Source organism: Oncorhynchus keta, chromosome 33, assembly GCF_023373465.1.
Source record: "Oncorhynchus keta strain PuntledgeMale-10-30-2019 chromosome 33, Oket_V2, whole genome shotgun sequence".
Lineage (NCBI taxonomy): Eukaryota > Metazoa > Chordata > Actinopteri > Salmoniformes > Salmonidae > Oncorhynchus > Oncorhynchus keta.
The window spans coordinates 19077678-19100226 of NC_068453.1; the positions used below are offsets into that span (position 1 = coordinate 19077678).

The 22549-nt window shown below is 46.4% G+C and overlaps 1 protein-coding gene across 7 annotated transcripts in view; it reads left to right on the top strand.

Moving 5' to 3' along the window:
* Positions 1–22549, top strand: part of LOC118366334 (uncharacterized) — a 66446-nt gene that overhangs the window by 16779 nt on the left and 27118 nt on the right. For 3 of the 7 annotated variants that reach the window (XM_052492361.1, XM_052492366.1, XM_052492368.1), the window contains 8 exons: positions 1289–1750; positions 2895–3338; positions 9105–9263; positions 11548–11766; positions 12980–13080; positions 13946–14054; positions 15017–15079; positions 18282–18521. In XM_052492361.1, coding sequence (XP_052348321.1) covers positions 1289–1750; positions 2895–3338; positions 9105–9263; positions 11548–11766; positions 12980–13080; positions 13946–14054; positions 15017–15079; positions 18282–18521 — 1797 coding nt within the window. The remainder of the gene's footprint in view (positions 1–1288; positions 1751–2894; positions 3339–9104; positions 9264–11547; positions 11767–12979; positions 13081–13945; positions 14055–15016; positions 15080–18281; positions 18522–22549) is intronic. The other 4 variants (XM_052492362.1, XM_052492363.1, XM_052492364.1 and 1 more) reach the window with 4 other exon arrangements.

A 22549-nucleotide genomic window follows, 5' to 3' on the forward strand; every position in this document is an offset into this window, starting at 1 on the left:
CGGCTTCAACACAATCGTCCCTGACCCTGGTCCCTGAGGGAAACGCGCTGTGCGGTATTAGCGGGAGGGGGTGTGTGTAGCTGTGTGCCCCTGACACATGGCATTCATATACAGGCAGACACACATATACACACACACACACACACACACACACACACACACACACACACACACACACACACACACACACACACACACACACACACACACACACACACACACACACACACACACACACGCACGCACTTCATGTGTGTGTAACAGATGGGAAGTGCAGGGCATTGTGAGAGGAGAATAGTGCAGAAATGTGCTCTCCTCCAGTGCAGCTCTCTGTATCCCCCTGCTACCGCTGACTCCTCTCTGTCACACAGACCTCCAGGAAACAAGAGTGCATTGTCTCACCCCCCCGGCACCGCAGAGAAAAGAGGAGTGTGCATAGGCACAGAAGAAGAGTAGAGAGAGGGGAGAAGGAAGAGGGCTGGTGTCGGCTGGAGCTGATGTTCGTGGAAGGGATCTGAGAGGGGGATGAAAAGAGGAGTGTGGAGAAGAGAGAGAGTGGCTGAGGAGAGAGTTCCCAGGTAGTGTGAAGTTCAGATTCAGGTGCAGGAGGAGAGGAGTGTGACAGAGTAGAGGTATAACATATGTCTTCTAGGAGATACAGACATCTTAATCAGGATATTCTAACGCTGCTCTCAGGAAAGGAGGATAAGCTGCCAAGATGTAGGATTTGGATCAGTTAATTGATATGTGGGTGGAATAATGTAAAATGAATGACAAATCATGATGAATCAAGTTTTTATAAATAGCCCTGCCTCCAGTACTGGGTAGCATTCTGAATATATAATATTAAGATGGGAATTGGGCAGCTGGTCCAACAGGATGGGGTTTCTTCAGTCTTTGTTAGAGCACTGACCCTCACAGCAGGGAAAACAGTGTTTGCTCCGGGCCTCACTAAAGTGGGGAAGAAAATGTCACTGGCAGCTATTGGCAGAGACGCCTTTGAGCTGTAAAAGATGATGAATACCATTTATAGATGACCCTCTCTGAGGACCCCACATGTTAACTATCCACCACCTTTCTTTGTCAGAACTGAACAATGCCCAATGCCAAAAGTTAAAAGCTTGTATCCCCAGCACACACCTTGCCTAGGTTGAGACAGTCTCTGACAAGACAGTATCATCGTAAATTAGACTAATCAAAATCTGTATTGAATTACAGGAGAGAAATACACCCCCCCCCCCGTCATATCTGCTTGAATTAAATAATGTACTTACCCTGTCTATTGCAGACTCCAGGAGCCTGCAGTACTGCAGCACCACCAGAGGGAGGCGCTTAGCTGTTGTTGTTCCCTGTGTACCAGTGCCAGTCTCCCCCTCTCCCAGCAGAGCCTCCCCTGAGCTCTCAGTCTGTCCAAGTCCAACATCCTCTACTGTCACTGACTCTGGGCAGCAGGGAACTGGATACAACCCTGCTCCATCATCAGCCCTACCTCATGTCCATACTCAGAAAGGAGAGAAGGAAATAGAGGATGGTGTTAAAGAGATGGATGAAGGCACTTCGGCTTCCTCAGGGGCCTTCCGCCTTCCAAGGCCAGACCAGGAGCTCAATTCTGGTCCTGAGGACATAGACCCCTCAGTTTCTCCAATCCCTAGTGTCTGTGAGGGTTCTCTCTCAGACTTTAGCCGCCCACCATCCAGCCAGTTCAGCCGAAGCACAGACCTGGGTAGTGGCCGGAGCAGTCCTCTGTGTGGTATTGTACCTACGCTGCTTTGAAACAATTGAAGTGAAATGTATTCAAAGCTGTTGCATTCCACCTGGGCTATTAGTTGTTTCATAAATGTAGAAATTCATAATTACTGTAACTGTTGTACACTACCGTTCAAAAGTTTGGGGTCACTTAGAAATGTCTTTCTTTTTAAAGAAAAGCACATTTTTTTTGTGCATTAAAATGAGCATCGAATTTATCAGAAATACAGTGTAGACATTGTTAATGATGTAAATGAATGTTGCAGCTGGAAACAGCTTATTTTTAATGGAATATTTACATTATCAGAGACCATCACTTCTGTGTTCGGATGGCACGTTGTGTTAGCTAATCCAAGTTGATCATTTTAAAAGGCTAATTGATCATTAGAAAACCCTTTTGCAATTATATTCGCACAGCTGAAAACTGATAGGATTAAAGAAGCAATAAAACTGGCCTTCTTTAGTGAAAACTGTTCGGATTAAAGAAGCAATAAAACTGGCCTTCTTTAGACTAGTTGAGTATCTGGAGAATCAGCATTTGTGGGTTCAAAGGCTCAAAATGGCTAGAAACAAAGAACTTTCTTCTGAAACTCGTCAGTCTATTCTTGTTCTGAGAAATGAAGGCTATTCCATGCGAGAAATTGCCAAGAAACTGAAGATCTCCTTACACTGCTGTGTACTATTCCCTTCACAGAACAGAGCAAACTGGCTCTAACCAGAATACAGTAGAAAGAGGAGTGGGAGGCCCCGGTGCACAACTGAGCAAGATGAAAAGTACATTAGAATGTCTAGTTTGAGAAATAGACGCCTCACAAGTCCTCAACTGGCAGCTTCATTAAATAGTACCCGCAAAACACCAGTCTCAACGTCAACAGTGAAGAGGCAACTCTGGCATGCTGGCCTTCTAGACAGTTCCTCTGTCCAGTGTCTGTGTTCTTTTGCCCATCTTAATCTTTTCTTTTTATTGGCCAGTCTGAGATATGGCTTTTTCTTTGCAAACTTTTGAACGGTAGTGTGGGTGATCAAAATCCTTAAATATTCAGTGATTTTGTACACATGCTTGAATGTTTAGTTGTAGCCAAGGCTTGCTTTCCTATCATGTCAAATGGAAGGATAATTATTCCATATATCCTTTTGTATTTTTACAGCGAATCTGAGTGACCTGGACTCAGAGGGTGGCTCTCCTCTCTCCCAGCATGGCTCCTCTTCCATGTCCCTGTCTGCTCTGGCCTCCTGCATCCCACAGAACACCCCAGCACACCAGCCCCCAAACCCAGCCCCTCACCACCCTCAGCACCATCCCCTCCCTCACCAGGCCCAACACTGCCCACCTGACTGGACCACCACGGAGCCCCAGCCAGGCCATGTCCTCCCACCCTACCCAGACCCATCCCTGGACCCCAACCCAGACCCTACTACCCTAGCTTTCCCCTCAGACACCTGGCAGTCCTGCCCCAGCCCACAGTGCAGGATAACTACCCGACCAGGGTCAGGGTTAGGGTCAAGTTTGTCCTCATCTCCTGTGGTGGTGGAGAGGCAGGACTGGACATCACACCGCTGGTCAGTCCTTCCCCCCATCTCTCCTGTCAGAGGTGAGTAATGATCTCTGCCTGTCCCATATGGGCCTTTCACAGCATCCTTCCCAGCCTCCCTCCCCACCTCCTTCCCAGCCTCCCTCCCCACCTCCTTCCCAGCCTCCCTCCCCACCTCCTTCCCAGCCTCCCTCCCCGGCTCCTTCCCAGCCTCCCTCCCTCCCACCCAGCAGCAGCCTGCACTGATGCCCCTTACCTAGCGCCACGGGGCTGATTGTCCACAACATGGCTGGACATCTTCCCTGGTACAAAGAGACGGCAGCCAACAGACAACAGAGGAAATCAAAGCCTCCCTCCTCAGATCAGATGCTCCTGTCCCCATCGCCGCTCTGCATTGTGAGGTTCTGCTGTCAGCCCGGTTTTGTTTCCCCTCATAATAAATAACGCATAAAGCTTTTCTTTTCCCTTTAAAGCAGCAATGGAAAGAGGACTCTTTTTGATGAAGAGCTGGTACCATTTGATTCCCAGTTCAAAGGCGTGCGAGGCCCCTTCACAATAGGAGGGAGTGGGGGATTCCCTGCCTCGTGTGCCGTCCCCACTCAGCCGCGGCTTCCCCGCGCTCTCGCCATTCTCCCGGTGGCTGAAAGGGAGACGTGTAGCCGATGGTCATAAATCCACACTGACCACCGCACGCTGACGGGGGAAACAGTTAGAGCTACGGTCCACAATAGAATATAGTGGCTTTCCGTCGCAGCTAATTTACCGTTTAGAATAGAGATAAAGGACTGGGCCACTGGCATCTGACTTTTATGGGGGGCTTTATGAAAGACTATGAAAAGAGAGCAAACAATTGGGAAATTGTGTCGGGATTTTCATTCTCTATCAGAAGTGATGAGAAGCCGTCTGCGCTCTTCTAAGGTCCTTTCTACTGATTAGTATCGGTTCCAGGTGCGTAGGAGTCAAAGTAAGAACACTGAAAGAGATTTCGACCAGCACACTGTTGAAAAAAGGAATACATCCAAAACTGAGGCTTGAAAGTTACATAAATATGTTTATTAGAACATCACGGTGCCCCAAAAATCTATCAAGTGCATAAATGAAAGTTGAAAATAAAACACAAACATTCCCGGCCTTAGGCCTTTCCTCACTGTAAATAGTCGGCACACACACCTGGCTTCTATAATAGCATATGTCACATGATCAAGAAAGAAAACATCACAAATCGGTACCTTGTACAAATGTTTTGCAGACAGAGAAATATCATCAATTATTGCTTTTACATATACATTGTGACCATTTCTCTATCATAGATACAGTTCTATATGGTGGCATGCTGTTCTCTATGGAGGAGATACAGCTATATGGTGGCATGCTGTTCTCTATGGGGAGATACAGCTATATGGTGGCATACTGCTCTCTATGGAGGAGATACAGCTATATGGTGGCATACTGCTCTCTATGGAGGAGATACAGCTATATGGTGGCATACTGTTCTCTATGGGGAGATACAGCTATATGGTGGCATGCTGTTCTCTATGGAGGAGATACAGCTTTATGGTGGCATGCTGTTCTCTATGGGGAGATACAGCTATATGGTGGCATGCTGTTCTCTATGGGGAGATACAGCTATATGGTGGCATGCTGCTCTCTATGGAGGAGATACAGCTATATGGTGGCATGCTGTTCTCTATGGAGGAGATACAGCTTTATGGTGGCATGCTGTTCTCTATGGGGAGATACAGCTATGGATGGTGGCATGCTGTTCTCTTTAATGGGGCAGATAGCAGCTATAATGGTGGCATGCTGGTGGCATCTCTATGGAGGAGATACAGCTATATGGTGGCATGCTGCTCTCTATGGAGGAGATACAGCTATATGGTGGCATGCTGTTCTCTATGGAGGAGATACAGCTATATGGTGGCATGCTGTTCTCTATGGAGGAGATACAGCTATATGGTGGCATGCTGTTCTCTATGGGGAGATACAGCTATATGGTGGCATGCTGTTCTCTATGGAGGAGATACAGCTATATGGTGGCATGCTGTTCTCTATGGGGAGATACAGCTATATGGTGGCATGCTGTTCTCTATGGGGAGATACAGCTATATGGTGGCACATTGTTCTCTATGGGGAGATACAGCTATATGGTGGCATGCTGCTCTCTATGGAGGAGATACAGCTATATGGTGGCATGCTGTTCTCTATGGAGGAGATACAACTTTATGGTGGTGGCATATTGTTCTCTATGGAGGAGATACAGCTATATGGTGGCACATTGTTCTCTATGGGGAGGTACAGCTATACTATATGGTGGCACATTGTTCTCTATGGAGGAGATACAGCTATATGGTGGCACATTGTTCTCTATGGGGGAGATACAGCTATATGGTGGCACATTGTTTTCTATGGAGGAGATACAGCTATATGGTGGCACGTTGTTCTCTATGGAGGAGATACAGCTATATGGTGGCACATTGTTCTCTATGGAGGAGATACAGCTATATGGTGGCACATTGTTCTCTATGGAGGAGATACAGCTATATGGTGGCACACTGTTCTCTACGGGGCAGTTGCAGAGCAAGTCACTGGTTCATTTATTTCACACAGATATAAATGTAAAATAAGAATTTGTTCTTAACTGACTTGCTTAGTTAAATAAGGTTAAATTAAATTAATTATAAAATAAAAATATTTCACACAGATGTAGACAGACCCAGGTTTTGGTGAAAACATTTCAACATTCTACAATTCTAAACTGAGCAAAAAAAGAAACGTCCCTTTTTCAGGACCCTGTCTTTCAAAGATAATTTGTAAAAATCCAAATATCTTCACAGATCTTCATTTTAAATGGTTTAAACACGGTTTCCCATGCTTGTTCAATGAACCATAAACAATTAATGAACATGCACCTTTGGAACGGTCGTTAAGACACTAACAGCTTACAGACAGTAGGCAATTAAGGTTACAGTTATGAAAACCTTGACCACTAAAGAGGCCTTTCTACTGACTGAAAAACACCAAAAGAGAGACAGGACGGAAGCTGATCGTCCTCACAGCGGCAGACCACTTGTAACAACACCTGCACAGGATCGGTACATCCGAACATCACACCTGCAGGACAGGTACAGGATGGCAACAACAACTGCCCGAGTTACACCATGAATGCACAATCCCTCCATCAGTGCTCAGACTGTCCCCAATAAACTGACTGTTACAACATCATCGGACTGAGCTTGTTGTCATTGCAGGCAATCTCAACGCTGTGCGTTACAGGGAAGACATCCACCTCCCTCATGTGGTACCCTTCCTGCAGGCTCATCCTGACATGACCCTCCAGCATAACAATGCCACCAGCCATACTGCTCGTTCTGTGTGTGATTTCCTGCAAGACAGGAATGTCAGTGTTCTGCCATGGCCAGTGAAGAGCCAGTGAAGAGCCCAGCACATCTGGGACCTGTTGGATCGGAGGGTGAGGGCTAGGGCCATTCCCCCTAGAAATGTCAGGGAACTTGCAGGTGCCTTGGTGGAAGAGTGGGGTAACATCTCACAGCAAGAACTGGCAAATCTGGTGCAGTCCATGAGGAGGAGATGCACTTCAGTACTTAATGCAGCTGGTGACCACACTGTTACTTTTGATGTTGACCCCCCCTTTGTTTAGGAACACATTATTCCATTTATGTTAGTCACGTCTGTGGAACTTGTTCACTTTATGTCTCAGTTGTTGAATCTTGTTATGTTCATACAAATATTTACAATATTAGTTTTATGAAAATATGAGGATGTTTATTTTTTGCTGAGTTTATATTCAATATGCAAGCAATATATAAGATGAAGTTTGTTATTTTTTCCATATTAAAATATTGACGCTATAATGTATGTGAGAACAAAATAGAAATGTTGCTGAATTTTCTCAATTTCATTCCCATAGTTGGGGATGTCAATGTCTTGGGCAGAGTGTTATACAGGCTAATGATCCCTCTCGTGTGTGTGTGGGTGTATTTGGTGTGCAGGAACCCCTCACCCCTCTGCAGTCCTTTTCAGATGGGGTCCTCTCTTTGTGTGCTCCCCTCAGCTCCCTTTCAGGTCCCCACGCCAGGGCCCAACAATCAGAGGGTGACCCCAAGGCGACCCCTCATTGAGCATCATCTCCAGAGTGTAACTGTCCTTGACAATGGAGCGGGACGCTGGTCTATTGTGGTGCCCTGGCCTGGCCTCTCCACCACCCAGACCCAGGACACCACCCAGCCTTTCAGCCCCACGGTGTTGCCAGAGTGGGGGGACAGGGGGGGTACATGGGGACACAGAGGAACCTTGTCTTGGCTGACTCCTTCCTGCCCTGCCTGGCCTTGCCCCCACGCCCCCCTATCCACCAACACCACAGTCCCGACTCCGTAGCACTCCTCAGAATGACGGCTGACTTGACAGCAGCAATATGCTTTAAAGTGTCAAGTCAAGTCCCTCCATTGTCTCTCTGAGTAGAGAGCCGAGGCACTGGAATGCACAATGGTGTGTGTGTGTGTGTGTGTGTGTGTGTGTGTGTGTGTATGTCTGTGTGTGTGTGTGTGTGTGCGTGCCGTCAGACGTAAAGGAGCTGAGTTTGTGTGTTCTTTATTTGCGTGTGTATATATTATGTGTGTCTGCTATCTGTTTTACATGTCCATACGAAAGAAGAAGAGCTCATTCTCTAAGGCTGTCATCATGACAGAAACCCTCAGCACACCATTTTCAGTTACCGTTACAAAAAAAGGCAAAGAAAACAGGTGTGTTTTGACTGTTTTGAGAAGAGTCAAGTAAAGAGTGATTTAAGGGCGGACGTTTGGCCTGTCCTGTGAGTGAGGTATGTGGTAATGAGGGCTTAGAGGGAGAGCGTGGCTCCTGTGTGTATAGTACCATCTCCCGTAGCCCCAGGGTCTGACTGGCTCTGTGTAGGCTGACACAGGCTCCACCTGGGGGGGCATCCTCTCCCGTGGAGGTCCTGGTTTGGTGGTGGGGGTGGAGGGTTGATGACACCGGCTCAGGGCAAGAAGGACTGGTAGTTTGTTGGATGTCTGGGTGAAGTGTGTGTTTGTTGTGTGTGCATGGGTATGATACCAAGCCGTCTCTATGAAGCCTAGAGGGGACAGGCAGTCAGGCACTACTTGGGTTACAACCAGGTGTTGGAACCAGTTCAGGGAGCAGCGAAAACCCATTTTTCTTTTAGAGGAATGGAAACAGAACCGGGAAAGAAAGTGATCTCGAGTGTTGCAGAACAGAACCGTTACTTTTCAATCTTGAACCAGTTAATAATGTAATAATGTACATTTTTGATCACATTTTTTCCCCCTAATGTCTAATATATATTGTAATTCTGTAATTCAGTGAAGTCATGATGCTAGTAATAGCATAAACATATTCCAATTCACATCATGTCATGATGCTCAGCACTTCAAGCCAAGCCCCCTCCACGTCCACCCCTCTCTCTTACTCTCTCCCCACCCGTAAAATTTCAGTCACATCTCTCGCCTGCACTTATTTGTTCTCAAACATGTAAACAACTAGCTTACACGTTCTAAAGCAAGCTGCTCGAACCACGTTTCTTGGTGGACTAAATGAAAGAACAATGTTGATTTCACAGGGTAAAAAAATAACGAAAATGATCTTTTTGGGGGTTCGAACCGGTTCAGAACTTTATTATGCTGGTCGGAACACTGTAAATAAATAAATAGGGGTTCTGCTCGGAACAGATCCTCTATTTCTAACCCAATCCTCCATTTCTATTGCATCATGTAACACAGTACAGTAGTATGTTCTCTATGTGATATGCCCAACCTGCTTGTGCTGTTTCAGGTGGCAGTGACACAGTGTCCTCCTGGTCCCGCTGTTCTCAGGTCAGCTCTAGCCAGTCCCATGTGTTTGATGAACTGGAGGCCATCGCCCCGCGGACCGGCTCCTGTCTGTCCCTAGACCAGCCACTCAGCCCAGCAGACTGCAGCCCACCTGGTACAGGTCCTGTACACCCACATTATGTCCAGCAGATCGTATAAAATACCACTGATGTCACACCTGTCAAGGGTCTACAAAATGATTCCATCAGAAACATGCTCTATATTTATGTCAAACATGTGCTCCTCTAACTGTAGACACTTGGAAAAGAAGAGCTTTGTTGTATGTCGTTGGCTTTTTACTTTGTATCAAAGTTGGTGAATTAACCGTTTTATTTGTTTTAGAGCAAGTGAATGCTTAACCAGCTACTTGTGGAATGTACCTGATGTTCAGAGTTGTTTCTACCTGGGCAGTCTATGGTTTTAAAATTAATTTTCATTATTTAGACAGTTATGTCAATGCAAAGGTCACGGCACCTGATTGTCTTCTTCCTATTTGTTGTTGTTGTTGTGGCCATGTTTGTCTGAACACCATTAATGAGACATGCTCTCCTTCCTCAGCCTCTCTAATGTAATGGACTGGGGTGTGACGGTGATGTGTGTATCTCAGCGCTCTGTTGTGGAACAGTGTGTCACGTCTTTGTGTGTGTACAGTAAATGTGTGTGTGTGTGTGTGTGTGTGTCTCCTGAGGTTGGTCAGTTCAGTGAGCTGTGAAGTGGAACATTACCCAACACAGACAGTGATTCTCTCAACTCACTGAGGACTTCCTCAAGCTTCTCTCATCCCCTCTAATCCCTGACAAGGTGTTTAGGATGTTTAACCTGCTCGCTTGACCTGAACCTCCGTCAGACCTCCATGACCTTTGCCCTGAGGATGTGGTGGGATCATGTCAGTGGTGTAACATCTTCCTCAATTGACAAATATAGACATATATTATCAGTATAGAGCCTGGAAAGCAAATACATGTAAAACTGTCTTAAACTGACTGACCTCTTAAACTTTGCTAATGACTCACAGGCAGCCAAGTGTGTATGTCCACTCTCCACTCTCCGTCTGGGTGGCAGTATAGCTAGTTAACACTTTAATCACTGGGTTAGACCCTTGTTATCTGTAACAGTGTGTCTTTACAATGGGTTGCATTGTCATGGTTAATGGGGGGGTTAACTCCCAGCCTAACTGAAAGTGTGTCATCACAATGTGTTTCACCACGGGACTTCCTTCACCACAACTCCTTAATCAATCAGACAGCCAGTTCTTTTTTCCTCACCTGAAGGGGTTTACCTGGCAAACAGAAACACACCCAGAGACACACACAACACATTGTAGAGGCAGGAGCATTCCCTATGATAGGGGTAGGCAACCCTGGTCCTAGAGGTCCACATGCAGGTCATGTTTTTGATTTAACTGACCTGGAAGACCAGGTGTGTTGAATGTAGGGAATCACTGAACTGAGGAATTAGCTCTGTTGGTCAGGTGTGGTGCCTAGTTGGAACGTCATCCTGCAGTACCTGCATCACTCCAGGAACAGGATTGTCTTCCCCTGATCTAGGTGGAATTCATTTCAAGTCGCTCAAAGTCTCTAAAAGTTAGTCGCTCAAAGGACATACTGTAAAAAAAGCTGTATTGTACTTAACAACTAGAAAACTATCCAGATGTGATACTTTTTATGCGCTATAAAACACAATGCATTCCACTATGGCTGTGAGATGGTGGGACAGATTGCATTCAGAGGAGAAGCAGGGTTGACTTGCAGCAGAGCGTGATATGAGGCAGCTCCAGCCCAGCAGCTGTGTGAAATCCCCTCCCAGGGAACAGCAGCTCCACACCCTGCTCTCTGCCTGGACGGCGTGGGCCGAGGATTTGCATGGGCAGGGAGCCCACACTGTTACTGATCCCCTTTTAATTGGCCGTGACAGAGAACTTTGGAGCCTAGGACTGGGGGGGTGGAGCTGGAGGGTTGTCAGTCATATTTGCACACACACCTCACTGATCCATACAACAGGACTATTTCCTCTACCTCTAATCTGGTTCAGAGAGGCTATCTCTGGCCTATCCCTGGTTATCCAGGAGTCCCTGTGATAACCCCCTGCACACAGGTCATCAGAGAAGTTGGTCACTCTGGTCCTGACTAATGTATTGTTTGTTGAGTCCCTTGTAGCTCAGTTGGTAGAGCATGTCTCTTGCAACACCAGGGTTGTGGGTTCGCATCCCACAGATCAGCATGAAAATGTATGTATGTGCTCTTGATAAGAGTGTCTGCTAAATGTCAAGAAAGAAAATGAAATGAGTTAGTAGATGGACTGACTAATGCCATGAGTCCATTTTTAATGCTTTAGTTCTGTTGTGTTGGATCTGCTGTTTCACATAATGCTTCAGTTGTCCTGTATACTGTATGCCACCTCTGCAGAGATGTCCCCAGGCCTGGCTGCTCTGACAGTGGGCTGTGACTCAGGGGACCTGGGCTCCCTGTCCCGTGTGCAGCTCCTGCTCCTGGACCGGTCGGACCCTGTGGAGCCCCACTGGCTCGCTGGTCAGGACATGTACTCCCCAACAGAAGACGGAACAACAGGCCACACAGCGGCGCTCCGAGCCAGAAGACCTTTTAGTCCAACGCTGTATACTACAGGTATCCCTGATTTACAACTCAACACCCAACCCAGTCTGTGATTTATTTGTGTGTCAGTTAATGTGACTGGACTGACACATGTCTTTATACACACACTGTGTTTGAGACATTGTCTCAATAAGATTAGATGAAAACTCACTCCTTCGACAGTTTCTGTAACATCAGTTACAATGAGCCAGGCTATGACCTTTGATAGAAACAGAAAAACCGTTGATTTCACAACAGGGAAAATCCAGACAGAGGAGTATTCTGTAGAATAGCCTGGACAGGGGAATACCAAGCAGCGTTATGGGTGTGTGCCTGCCAGTCGTTGGCCGGCCTTGAGAGTAATGTCTTTACAGTGTGAACCGCCTCTCATCTGCTCCCAGGCATGCTGCTGCAGCATCTTAACTGAAAGGCCATAAAGATATAGAGGCTCATTTCTGGCTTTGGCAAAACGTTTTATTGGGATATGATATGCCATATTAATAAAGATCAAACCGCTTCGCATTTACCATTAACCTGGAGACCTCAGCCCAGACACACAAAAGTATCTCGTTTAACAATGGCACAATCTGGATGTGATTGTGTCTGTGCGGCACGCGCATATCATTCTGGGTGATGCAAGAAATGGCATAGAAAGCTGAGCAAACGTCCCGTAAATTGGTAAAAGGAACACAAGTGGTCGATGAGCAAACAGTTGGAAATAAGCACATCATATTGTAGTTTTATAGGCAAACAAAATATGTATAACTTATTTTCCATGATATTGACAATACTAATGCTCAGTGTGATGATTCTCCTCTGAATTGGCAATGGCCTTGAATACAGTCATTGAATCAAACGAAATCCTCTTCACTCGTTGACGTATCACTGTGGCCTGCCTGGAGATGTAGACACTGCAGGGAGCTCGTCTGTCTGTCTGTCCTCCTAGGTGTGTCTCCAGAACAATGTTTTCCCATTCTGTGTTTGCACCTGGCATGCTTCTGCGAGACAGGTGCTCCTCCATGTCCCCCCTTTTTATATCAGCATTTGCAGAGAGATTAGGAACCATACTTTTAACTAATACATGGCATTACTCATATCGGCGCACATACTCAAACACAAAGGAAAACAGGCGCAAGCGTGTACATCGGGCACGCTGGCACGCGCACACAAGATCTATCTAGTGTGTCTTCAAATTGATGTGTGTGTGCGTGCCTGCATGGATGTGTGTGTGTGTTGTTGTTGTCAGGCGTCCTGCAGCCCCTCACAGCTGGCAGCTGTGGAGACGGCAGTGTGTCTGAGAGGTGTGTCGCCACAGGCAAAGTCCAGGGACGGGGTGAGCACACAATGGTGAGTGTCTGTAGGCCCTCCCCTAAACTACCCCTCACAACACCCCCCTTGTGGCTTTCATCCGTCTCCTTAAATGACTATTGTACATTGTTGTTTAAACACAGACTATACAAACACACAGACACTGACTGAGACAAAGACCTCTATTTACAGTATAAACTTGAACTGGCGTGAATTTGTAACTGCCATCCCAGATCAAGCAGCCAAATTGTTGTTGATAATTGAAACACACTATAACAACAGTGAGAGAAGTGCGCAGTGCAGCAGGTGTGTAGTTAATCAGTCACAGGCCACCGGAGGGTGACTGTACCACTGAAAGCCAGCCTATTTACACCACGCTCCACTCAGCCCACTGCTCTATCCAAAGGGGGGACCACTCACTCACACTTAGATGAGGCTCTATACAGGGGGGACTCTTTTGGAAGATGCGCCGCTGGTGAGATGGATCAGACAGGGTCAGGGGTGAGGGGTCAGGGGGTAAACGCAGCGCTGCGAGTGCCGGGGTGCAGTGGAATGGATGCAGGTGCTCCATGCGATAGACTATTCATCTCCTCTTTATGATGGAGGAGAGAGCTTCCTCTGCTCTCTGAAAGGCTCAATGTGTCTTATAAGCCCCCTGTGATTTTGTCTAACCACAATGAAAGGTTCTGAGTACCCGGGACATGATTCACGTTATTCTATTTGCATACTGGACCACTACTACACGACAGGTTTAGAGTCTAGTGTGCTGGTACGGGATTGGCACGCATGTGGTTATAATGTTTTTTTTTTGTAATAGTCATGCCTGATTGGTCAATGTGGTTTGAACACAGGTCAGAATGAATAATGTGATCGTTGTGTCGCGGTTTTATGCTTGTGTTTTCAGCAGTCCCACACCGAGGATGGTTCCAGGTCACCATCGTCATGGATCAGTGATTCCAGTCCATCAGGCACCATATCCGGGTCCACCAGTTCCCAATGCGAGTCCTGTTGTGGTACTGCATCGTATAACTCTTATCACATCCACACTGAAGGAACATGATCTCTTAACAACCTTATTGATTTGATTTCCTAATCGTTGTACTTCAGCTTGCTCTGCATATTATGCATTCAACCCTTCTCTCTGAAACGAAGCATACAGCTCAGGAAACCCTTAGCAGCTATCTTGAATCAGTCAATACCTACAAGAGGCTGTCCTTAACATGAGGGTTTGGTCTCCGTAAAAGCCCCCTCTGTCCATACTAGAGCGGGTCTTATTCAAAGCCATTGTGTTCTTACTGTCACCGCTGTGTTTGGCCGTGTTTCTCTGCGTCCGGTACATTTAAGCCTGATAATCCTCCGTAGAGCCGGCTGGCGAGCAGAGTGGTCCTCTCCTGTGTGGCCGTCTTGTGTACACTGATGAATAATGGGTTCAAAGGCAGAGCAAGTACTGTAGGACCAGAAACACAGAGAAAACAGGCTTCACAGGAAGGCAAGAGAAAGGAAGGATCAATTGGGTTTGACTTACCCTCTTCACATTTCTCTCTCTTCGGTGAAGCAGAGACACTCTTTTTGAGCTAAAACTTTCTCCCCATTCAATTTCTCCTTTTCCCTCTTCCCTCTCATCGCTTTCTCCTCTATTTCACCACACCTGTGATCATGCCATGTGTTTTAACGCTGAGTGACTCTCCTGTATCAGTCATTGTGTTATGTTGGCCCTAATGGCCCGTGGCTCGCCGTGTTGCGGCTCAGTGACAGCACCATTATAAACCCAGTTGTCGTACCTGTGATTCAACGGCCGTGCATGAAGGCCACCGTACTTAGCCATTAACTATGGCCAAGGGCACAGTAACATGTAACATGCCCTCTTGGCTCCACTGCTTGTTGTCTGATGTCAGGACACCATGACTGGTGGGTTACACTCACTGGTCAGATACCAGGAGCTGTGTCACATGACTACATCTTTGTTAACTTACAGATGGGGAGGAGTCCGAGGGAAGTGACCAAACCAGCCAGGCCCTTACCACCTTAAATGACAGGGGTGAGTGACATTTTAGTGAGATGTCTTAATGTGGGATAGTAAAGTTTTCCCACTGTATTATTACCTCTATTTTACACGCCTGCAATGGAACGCTCATAATGCTCATTGGACATAAGACAGCCGTTTGTTGTGGTGGAGCCCTAAGCATCCAGAAACCCCAAAACACGGTCTTATTTACTGCAGCTCTGCGAGAACAAACTTGTCACATACAAAACAAGATGTCATCCCAGGTATCCTTGGTGATGGTCTGTGTGTTCATGCACAATGACCTCTGGGAGTCCAAAGACATGGTCATAGCCCAGGAGAGGGTCATGGGGAGGGCGCTGAGGGGTCAGCCCCGGGGTCAGCGAGACTTTGAGAGGTGCCCAGTGTGTGGGATGGCTTTGTGTGGCCATAGGTTAGGTGAGATTGGGTTTCCAAGCGGAGGAACGGCACAGTTAAAACTCTCAATAGAGCTCCCTAAGTAGTCCATAGAGTGAAACTGTTAGGACTCAATGTGACACTATGGGGACAGCATTGTAGGGTGACAGCATGTTGTGCCTGTATGAATTTACGAATCCAAAAATGATTTTGACCTAAAAGTATGCATCCAAATAAAGAATATACGACAAATGTGAAATACAGACCCTGTTGTCGTAGGTATTTGTTATAACAGGTTTATAGCTTTATAATGTGGCTTGTTCCAAACAATGTCCACCTGTGCATGAACCAATAGGTAGAATACAGGCCAATGTCACTTAGGCCAAGGACTTACCCAGTCAGAAACATCATGCAATAAGATAAGTCAGTAAGCTATGTGGTCTGTCCCCAGTGAGCTCTCTGATAAGGTCTTTGTCCCTCTCTCTGTCATAACTAATTCATAGGTACAAATGCATGACTGTTTCAATTCTGCCCGGTCACTCCTGTGTTTACCCCAGAGTTTAGCATTCAGCTGTAACTGAAGACGTTAGCGCCCTAAGTGAATATCGTTATGAGCCAGGGCCACAAAAAGGACTAATCTGGACTGACCCTGGTAGATTGTTCCGGAAGGCTTCAGGGAGCCACTAGCTGGACAGATTAGGGCCGGTGAAAGAGAAGGGAAAGACACTGGAGTAGAGATTAGTTGTGTTCCTCCACCCGCCCCCAGAGGACCACACACTGACAATGTAGCTGTGTCACCATTGTCTCTAAACCACTGTCACTGTGGGCTCAGAGGCCATTGTCTCGTCCAAAATCCACCATCATTTTCTCTCCCTCCTTGCCCTTTTTCAAACCTGGATTCATCCAGGCCCTTTGATTGGCACTTGTCAGCGGCTGATAGAGAGGATGACGTGTTGGAAAACGATCCGGCCAATAAAGGAGACCTGAAAAGGCCAATCCCTCCCCATGAATAATAATCTGGACGGATTTGCCTTTTTCCTCCGCCCCTCCCTTTATTCCAGCCTTTCTTCTGGACAGATAGAGGAGTCGAGGCTCTGGGTGGCATCGGTGAATGGCACTGATTGTTTCACTGACGCTCATCCTTTTCTCAAACACACAAAGAAAAAGATACCAGTCCAACCTTCCTGCCTCTTCCTGGTGGACTGGATGTTGGGGTGTTTCTGTGTGGAGGGGCAGTCGATGTGTGGATTTTTGTGTTCAGGGGCAGAGCCGGCCAGAGGGGGGGTGGTGTGTGATTTTTTTTGTCTTCGGTGGCCTTTAGAGATCAGGGAGGGGATTTGACTTGGCTACACACAGCCAAATCCAGCTATCTGCCACGATTCAGATGGTTCTGTTGGTATGGCAACCTGGTCTGTGTGTTTTAGATGGTTTCTAAGCAGGCCACTGTCTTGTTTCCAGCTTGAACTGACCAGTAATCACTCCCCAGCATTCACGGATTAGGCCATGTTAGAATAGGAGCTTTCAGAAAGGAAGGTACCAAATTATTCATGAAGCTTTTACTTTGTATCAAGAATGTCTCAGAGTCGCTATGTTTAAAATGACCAGTCGAGTTGGTCTTGTCCAATAATGAACATAAATATATTATGAAATGTGTTCATGTAAGATGTTAAAGCGCTTGCACAAATGCATCATTTCAGATAGCAATTGAACTAACATTTTGTCACCGTTCCTTCTAATTTCATGGTGTATAGGCATGCATTCTATACAGTATGATATCATTTGTATTCTACATCTCCTTGGTCCTTCCAATTTCATTGAAATAAATCATCTAAACATGATTGATGTTGCACACAAATAAAATGTTGTATCGGTGGACAGTATTTTACTACCCAAAAGCCTCTGTTATTGAGAATGGTGCCCGACACAGAAACTGAAGTAGAGATGTGATTGTGTTCACTGTGGTGGAAGACGGATTGTCAAATGAGACATGACTATATCCATCTGAGCTGCTGACCTCTGACCTTTCAGCACGATATATGATATATGATGACAGCCTGTGACGTTTTTGATGAAAGATAGATTTGAACCCTATCACTCTGTTGGTCAAGCTTTCTCCTGATCGTAATGTCTAACTAACACTATCCTAATGCTGAAATGCTTGAAACTCATTTGTTTTATGTGGTAACACAAGTAACACTTATGGTAAAGAATGACTACTATAGTTTAAAAAAAAGAAGGAACTTGTAATCACAATCCAAGCCTCGATGTACCTTGAGTTTTCATTGATGGCACTCGTTGTCCCTGCACTTCCAGGCCAGGAAGTGCATTATTCTGACATTTCATTGGCAGATAATGGGACTCCTAATTGGTGGCCAGTGCCAAATCGACTGAGTGGTTAAGTTTCCCGAAGGGAGTGTCCCTCTTTCAGTTAGGATGTGTAAAGGACAGAGGAGTGGAGATGTGATGTGACTGGGATGTTTAGGGAGGACAAAGAGGTGAACGTGTGTTTGTGAGGGGGGTTGCAAAGTGATTTCTTAAGTAGCAAGATATATGTACACAAATGCAGAACACCTAGCATGTTGACTTTCAAAGTGCTTTGTGGAACTCTACTAGGCACACAACAGTAATATTAAACTAAGTGGGTCAGCATCATGAAAATACAATAACCAGTGAATGAGTACCACAAGCAAGAAGGTACCAAACCATAACCATAAACAGTGTTAGTTCTCATAGATCTGGTTATGGGGATATGAATGCAATATGATGACCTCTGAGACTCAGATGGGCTTTGAAATCTGCCCAATGCCATGAGATTATTCTCCATCTCTGTGTCCCCATCCAGGCCCCAGCCCAGACCAGGGGGTTCCAGTGAAGGAGGAACCTGGTTGCCCTGATCTGGGGGAGCGAGGCTGGGCTTCCACAGGGGTCAGGAGAAGGCCCGGGAGGCTGGAGCGCAGGATGAGGGAGAAGGAGCGAAAAAGGGAGGAGAGAAAGACAAAGGTGCTAAACATCTACTCCAGACTCCAGGACAGCGGGCCCCTCCAGCCCAGCCGCAGCAGGGGCCGCTCCAGGTTTGAGGACTGTGAGTGTATCAGTGTATCCATCCACCCACACACATTTAAAACCCCAAACTGCCAACCGACACACATTGATCTGCCCACTGCCTCGTACCGTAAGGGAGCATGTTGGCAAAACACAAACGCATCTACGCTCAACACTGCGGCCTCTCAACTTTTAAAAATAATTTTTCTCCCAAACACAATTTTCCTTTAGTCCAGAGCACAGCAGTTGATTTCACCATTTCAATTAGCTGCTTTGTAGACAGGAGTTTACCCTGAAATTCTTCAGTTTCTCCCAAATGTCCAATTTCTGTCATGTCACCCATTGTCACTGCGCCGAGCCTGGCAAGTCCCACAATGAGCCTGTACACCTCGGGTCAAGGTTAAGGGGGTGGGGCCCCCAGACTGGTCCCTAGGTCAGGGTTTATCCTGTGTGCACAGCCACTTGTCTGATTGGACAGGTCTGTTCAGCCAGTAATAAACTGAGAGGAAGAAGCCTGCAGCTGTCCTTCCACACAACAAAAGGAAGGTTTTTACCAATGATGAGCTTTTGTGTTTGTGTGTGGTGGGGAGAGGGAACTGTTTCTCTTTCATAAGTGTGTATTGGCTTCAACTATTTCTCAGATCTCAGCTCATTTGATATTTTTAGCAGTCGTGTTCAAGCATCATGTTTATGTCTGCTGGTGTTACTTTCTGTTTGTCTTTGTGGGTTTGTGTGACAATGAGTGTCAGTATTTGTGGGTTTGCATGTGTTTGCGGGCTGCTGCCCCTCGCTCAGACACGTGGAAACGTGTCCCCTCATTAGGGGCTGAAAGGCACTAATTGGCCTTAATTGGCACCCTCTCGTCTGGCACTGACCACTGGTCAAAGCACTCCCAGAGAGACGCCTCTCAACGCACCCCTCCCTCGTTCCATTCTTCCTCTATGCACTTTTCTCCCACTTTCTTCTTTTACTTCCCCATTCATCCATCAATCCTACCATCCATCCATCCATCCTTCCTTCCTGCCCCTAGACATTCACTTTCTCTAGTGCCTCTGTTTGTGCCACACTCCCTGTTTCCCATCAAAAGTACATATCTGTGTTATCACAGTAGTAGAGACACCGTAGATTGTATACAGTAAGTATAAGCAATAGCGGAGTGATGATTGTTTTCATACAGATAAGAGCGGGGTCAGGTCTGAACCTCAATGTTTTCCTAGTAGGCTAGGAACATACAATGCCTGTGTTGACTGAGTGCATGATTGTTTTGGATAGATACGCAAGAGGGATGACTGTAAGTGCATGCAGGGAGACTGGTGTCCACTCAGAGCTCCATTGTGTGCTGTTGTCCCATGGAGTGCTGCTCAGTAGCTGTACCTGTGCTGCTGGCAACAGTGACTCACTCTGCCAGGGTCTCTGATGAATGTCAGTGTTGATGGGGAACACCTGGCGGCCCCGTGACTGCACCGCCTCAGCCCCGCCCCCCGGACGCCACTCAGCCTCCCGTGTATTAGCGTTCTATTCAGTTAGGTGGGGAATCCACTGCAGTCGTTTGCTCGGTTGTTTTCACCGCAATGAATGGCTTCTCAATTAATGAGCAAGGGAGACCAATCACTTAGAAAAGAGGGTGTGTGTGTATGTGTATGTGTGTGTGTGTCTGCACGCATGCGCCTGTGTCTGTGTGTATATGTATGTATCTGTGTGTGTGTGTCGGTGTGTCGGTGTGTGTGTGTGTGTGTGTGTGTGTGTGTGTGTGTGCCCGTGCGCTAGGGTACAGTGCCTTTATGTAACGGCTGTTTGCTCAGCCTTTGATCTAGAATACCTCTGTGTATTTACCATTACCGCCAAATGACTGGACAAACAAACAGCCAGCCTATTGATGAGCATCAGTGTGGAATATGCACGTTAGCTGCCGCTGTTTTCAAAGAGCGCAGAGAAGGAGAGAGGCAGAGCGGCAAAGTGAATCTGTCAAAGAGTCTATTATATGGTGTCTGAACAGAGAGGGCCCTCCACAATGGCTTTATTAATGGCATAATGTCAAGGAGAGGCTGGGCAATAATAACACATCATTTGGCTTTGTCAGCTTATCAGTACAGATCAGTTATAGCAGATGATTAGAGGCTTTGAGGACTTATCTTTGTGGATCTGTGTGTGTGCGTGTGTAGCAACGCTAGGTGATTGGACTTAGGTGTGTGTGTGTGTGTGTGTGTGTGTGTGTGTGTGTGTGTGTGTGTGTGTGTGTGTGTGTGTGTGTGTGTGTGTGTGTGTGTGTGTGTGTGTGTGTGTGTGTGTGTGTGTGTGTGTGTGTGTGTGTGTGTGTTTGTGCGTGTGTGTGTGTGTGTGTGTAGCAGCGCTAGGTGATTGGACTTAGGTGTGTGTGTGTGTGTGTGTGTGTGTGTGTGTGTGTGTGTGTGTGTGTGTGTGTGTGTGTGTGTGTGTGTGTGTGTGTGTGTGTGTGTGTGTGTGTGTGTGTGTGTGTGTGTGTGTGCTTGAGCTGTGGTTTGTGGTGAGGTGGGTGGCGTGCTGCCAGGGTCGGGAGTGTGGCGCTGCGTGTGTCTTTGTTTGTTTTCCTGACACAGACTTTTCCACCTCATCCTTTTGGAGAAAGTGAAGGGGCGGAGCCACGGGTCCATGGAGCAATAATGAGGCCTGTTGCCAAATTCTGCCCCCCCCCCGCTGAATTCACCACGCTCAAAGGGACTGGAGCACACTGCCAAATTCTCCTCCGACTCAAAAGAGATGTTGAATAATATTTGGACGTGTTATTAAAGAATCACGAAACGTTGATGAACGATCCTGTAAAAATGGTTCTAAGTTTGTTTCATGGAAAACGATAACATCATGTAATCGTCATTGATGAATTGGCTCGTTTGGCCATGAATCCTTAGCTACTGCTGTTCCAAGACTAGAGGAAATGTACAGTATGTTTAAGTAATGTCCGACCCCCTGTCTAACAGTTGCGTGTGGATATAGACATTGTCTTAGATACACACTCTCTGTGAATGACTTTCAACATTGAGTGGAGCTCAGGAATTAAAGGACGGATCATCCCCTCCTGCACCTCCTACTGGCCTACTGAAGTTCTCAACTTCCTGCTTGTATAATGATGTTACTGTAACATGTAGCATTCATATAAACCTCATTGGTCGCTCCATTGTGTAATTAATACACTTAAATATACTCTAGAATCATATCATGGAACAATCTAGACCAGTTTGATTGAATTAATGTCAGTGACTGGATGATTTTATCATCATCATACAACATGTCAAACTACTCAAACTATAATGAAGCTTTGATTTATTTTAAGAATGTAGGACTAGCACTCATGTCATGTTTTGACGCTACAGAATTAAAAGATCACAGCACTTAAAGAGCTTAAAACCCGACGTGTCCCCAAATGTTCCCATATAGTCTGTCTGTTGTGTTACCGTCACAGTGGACAACGTTTGAGCCTAGCCAACGGCATGGAAAATCCATGCTCATTACATGAATGTAATTACTCTAAATACAGGTTTTTAATCAGACACTGTGCGGGTTAGGTTGGGCCCTGACATTCTCCCGCTGGAAAAACGGGGTCATTTCTCCTCTAGCACTGAATGTGACCTTTGTTTGGGGAATTATGGATACTTTATACATGTGATGATGAGCAGAAACAAAGGTCTGGGATTAAGCGGGGAAGAGAGGGAGCGAAATAAACAAGAGGACAACACGTGATATAACACAATAGAACCACAGTCCCGACACTGTTTACATTTCTCCTGACTATAATGTACGGTATTGAGAGTTTGTTGTTGCAGTCCTTCAGTTATTCCGACTAGATTTCAATCAGAAATAACGGTTATATGCAAACTACGTTCTCACTTTGAATGAGGATCGTTTTGTTCAGGTTGTGACTCTCTGAGAAAGTATTAATCAGGCGTTCATGAATGCCTGCACGGCGTCAGATCAGCAATCAGGCCGTTTGTCATCTGTCAGCTGGAGACATTGACAGTGATGTCCAAGTGTGTGTTAAATGAGATGTGACTGGTGGCTTTTCGCCGCCTGCGGACCGACGGTGGACGTCTTTGT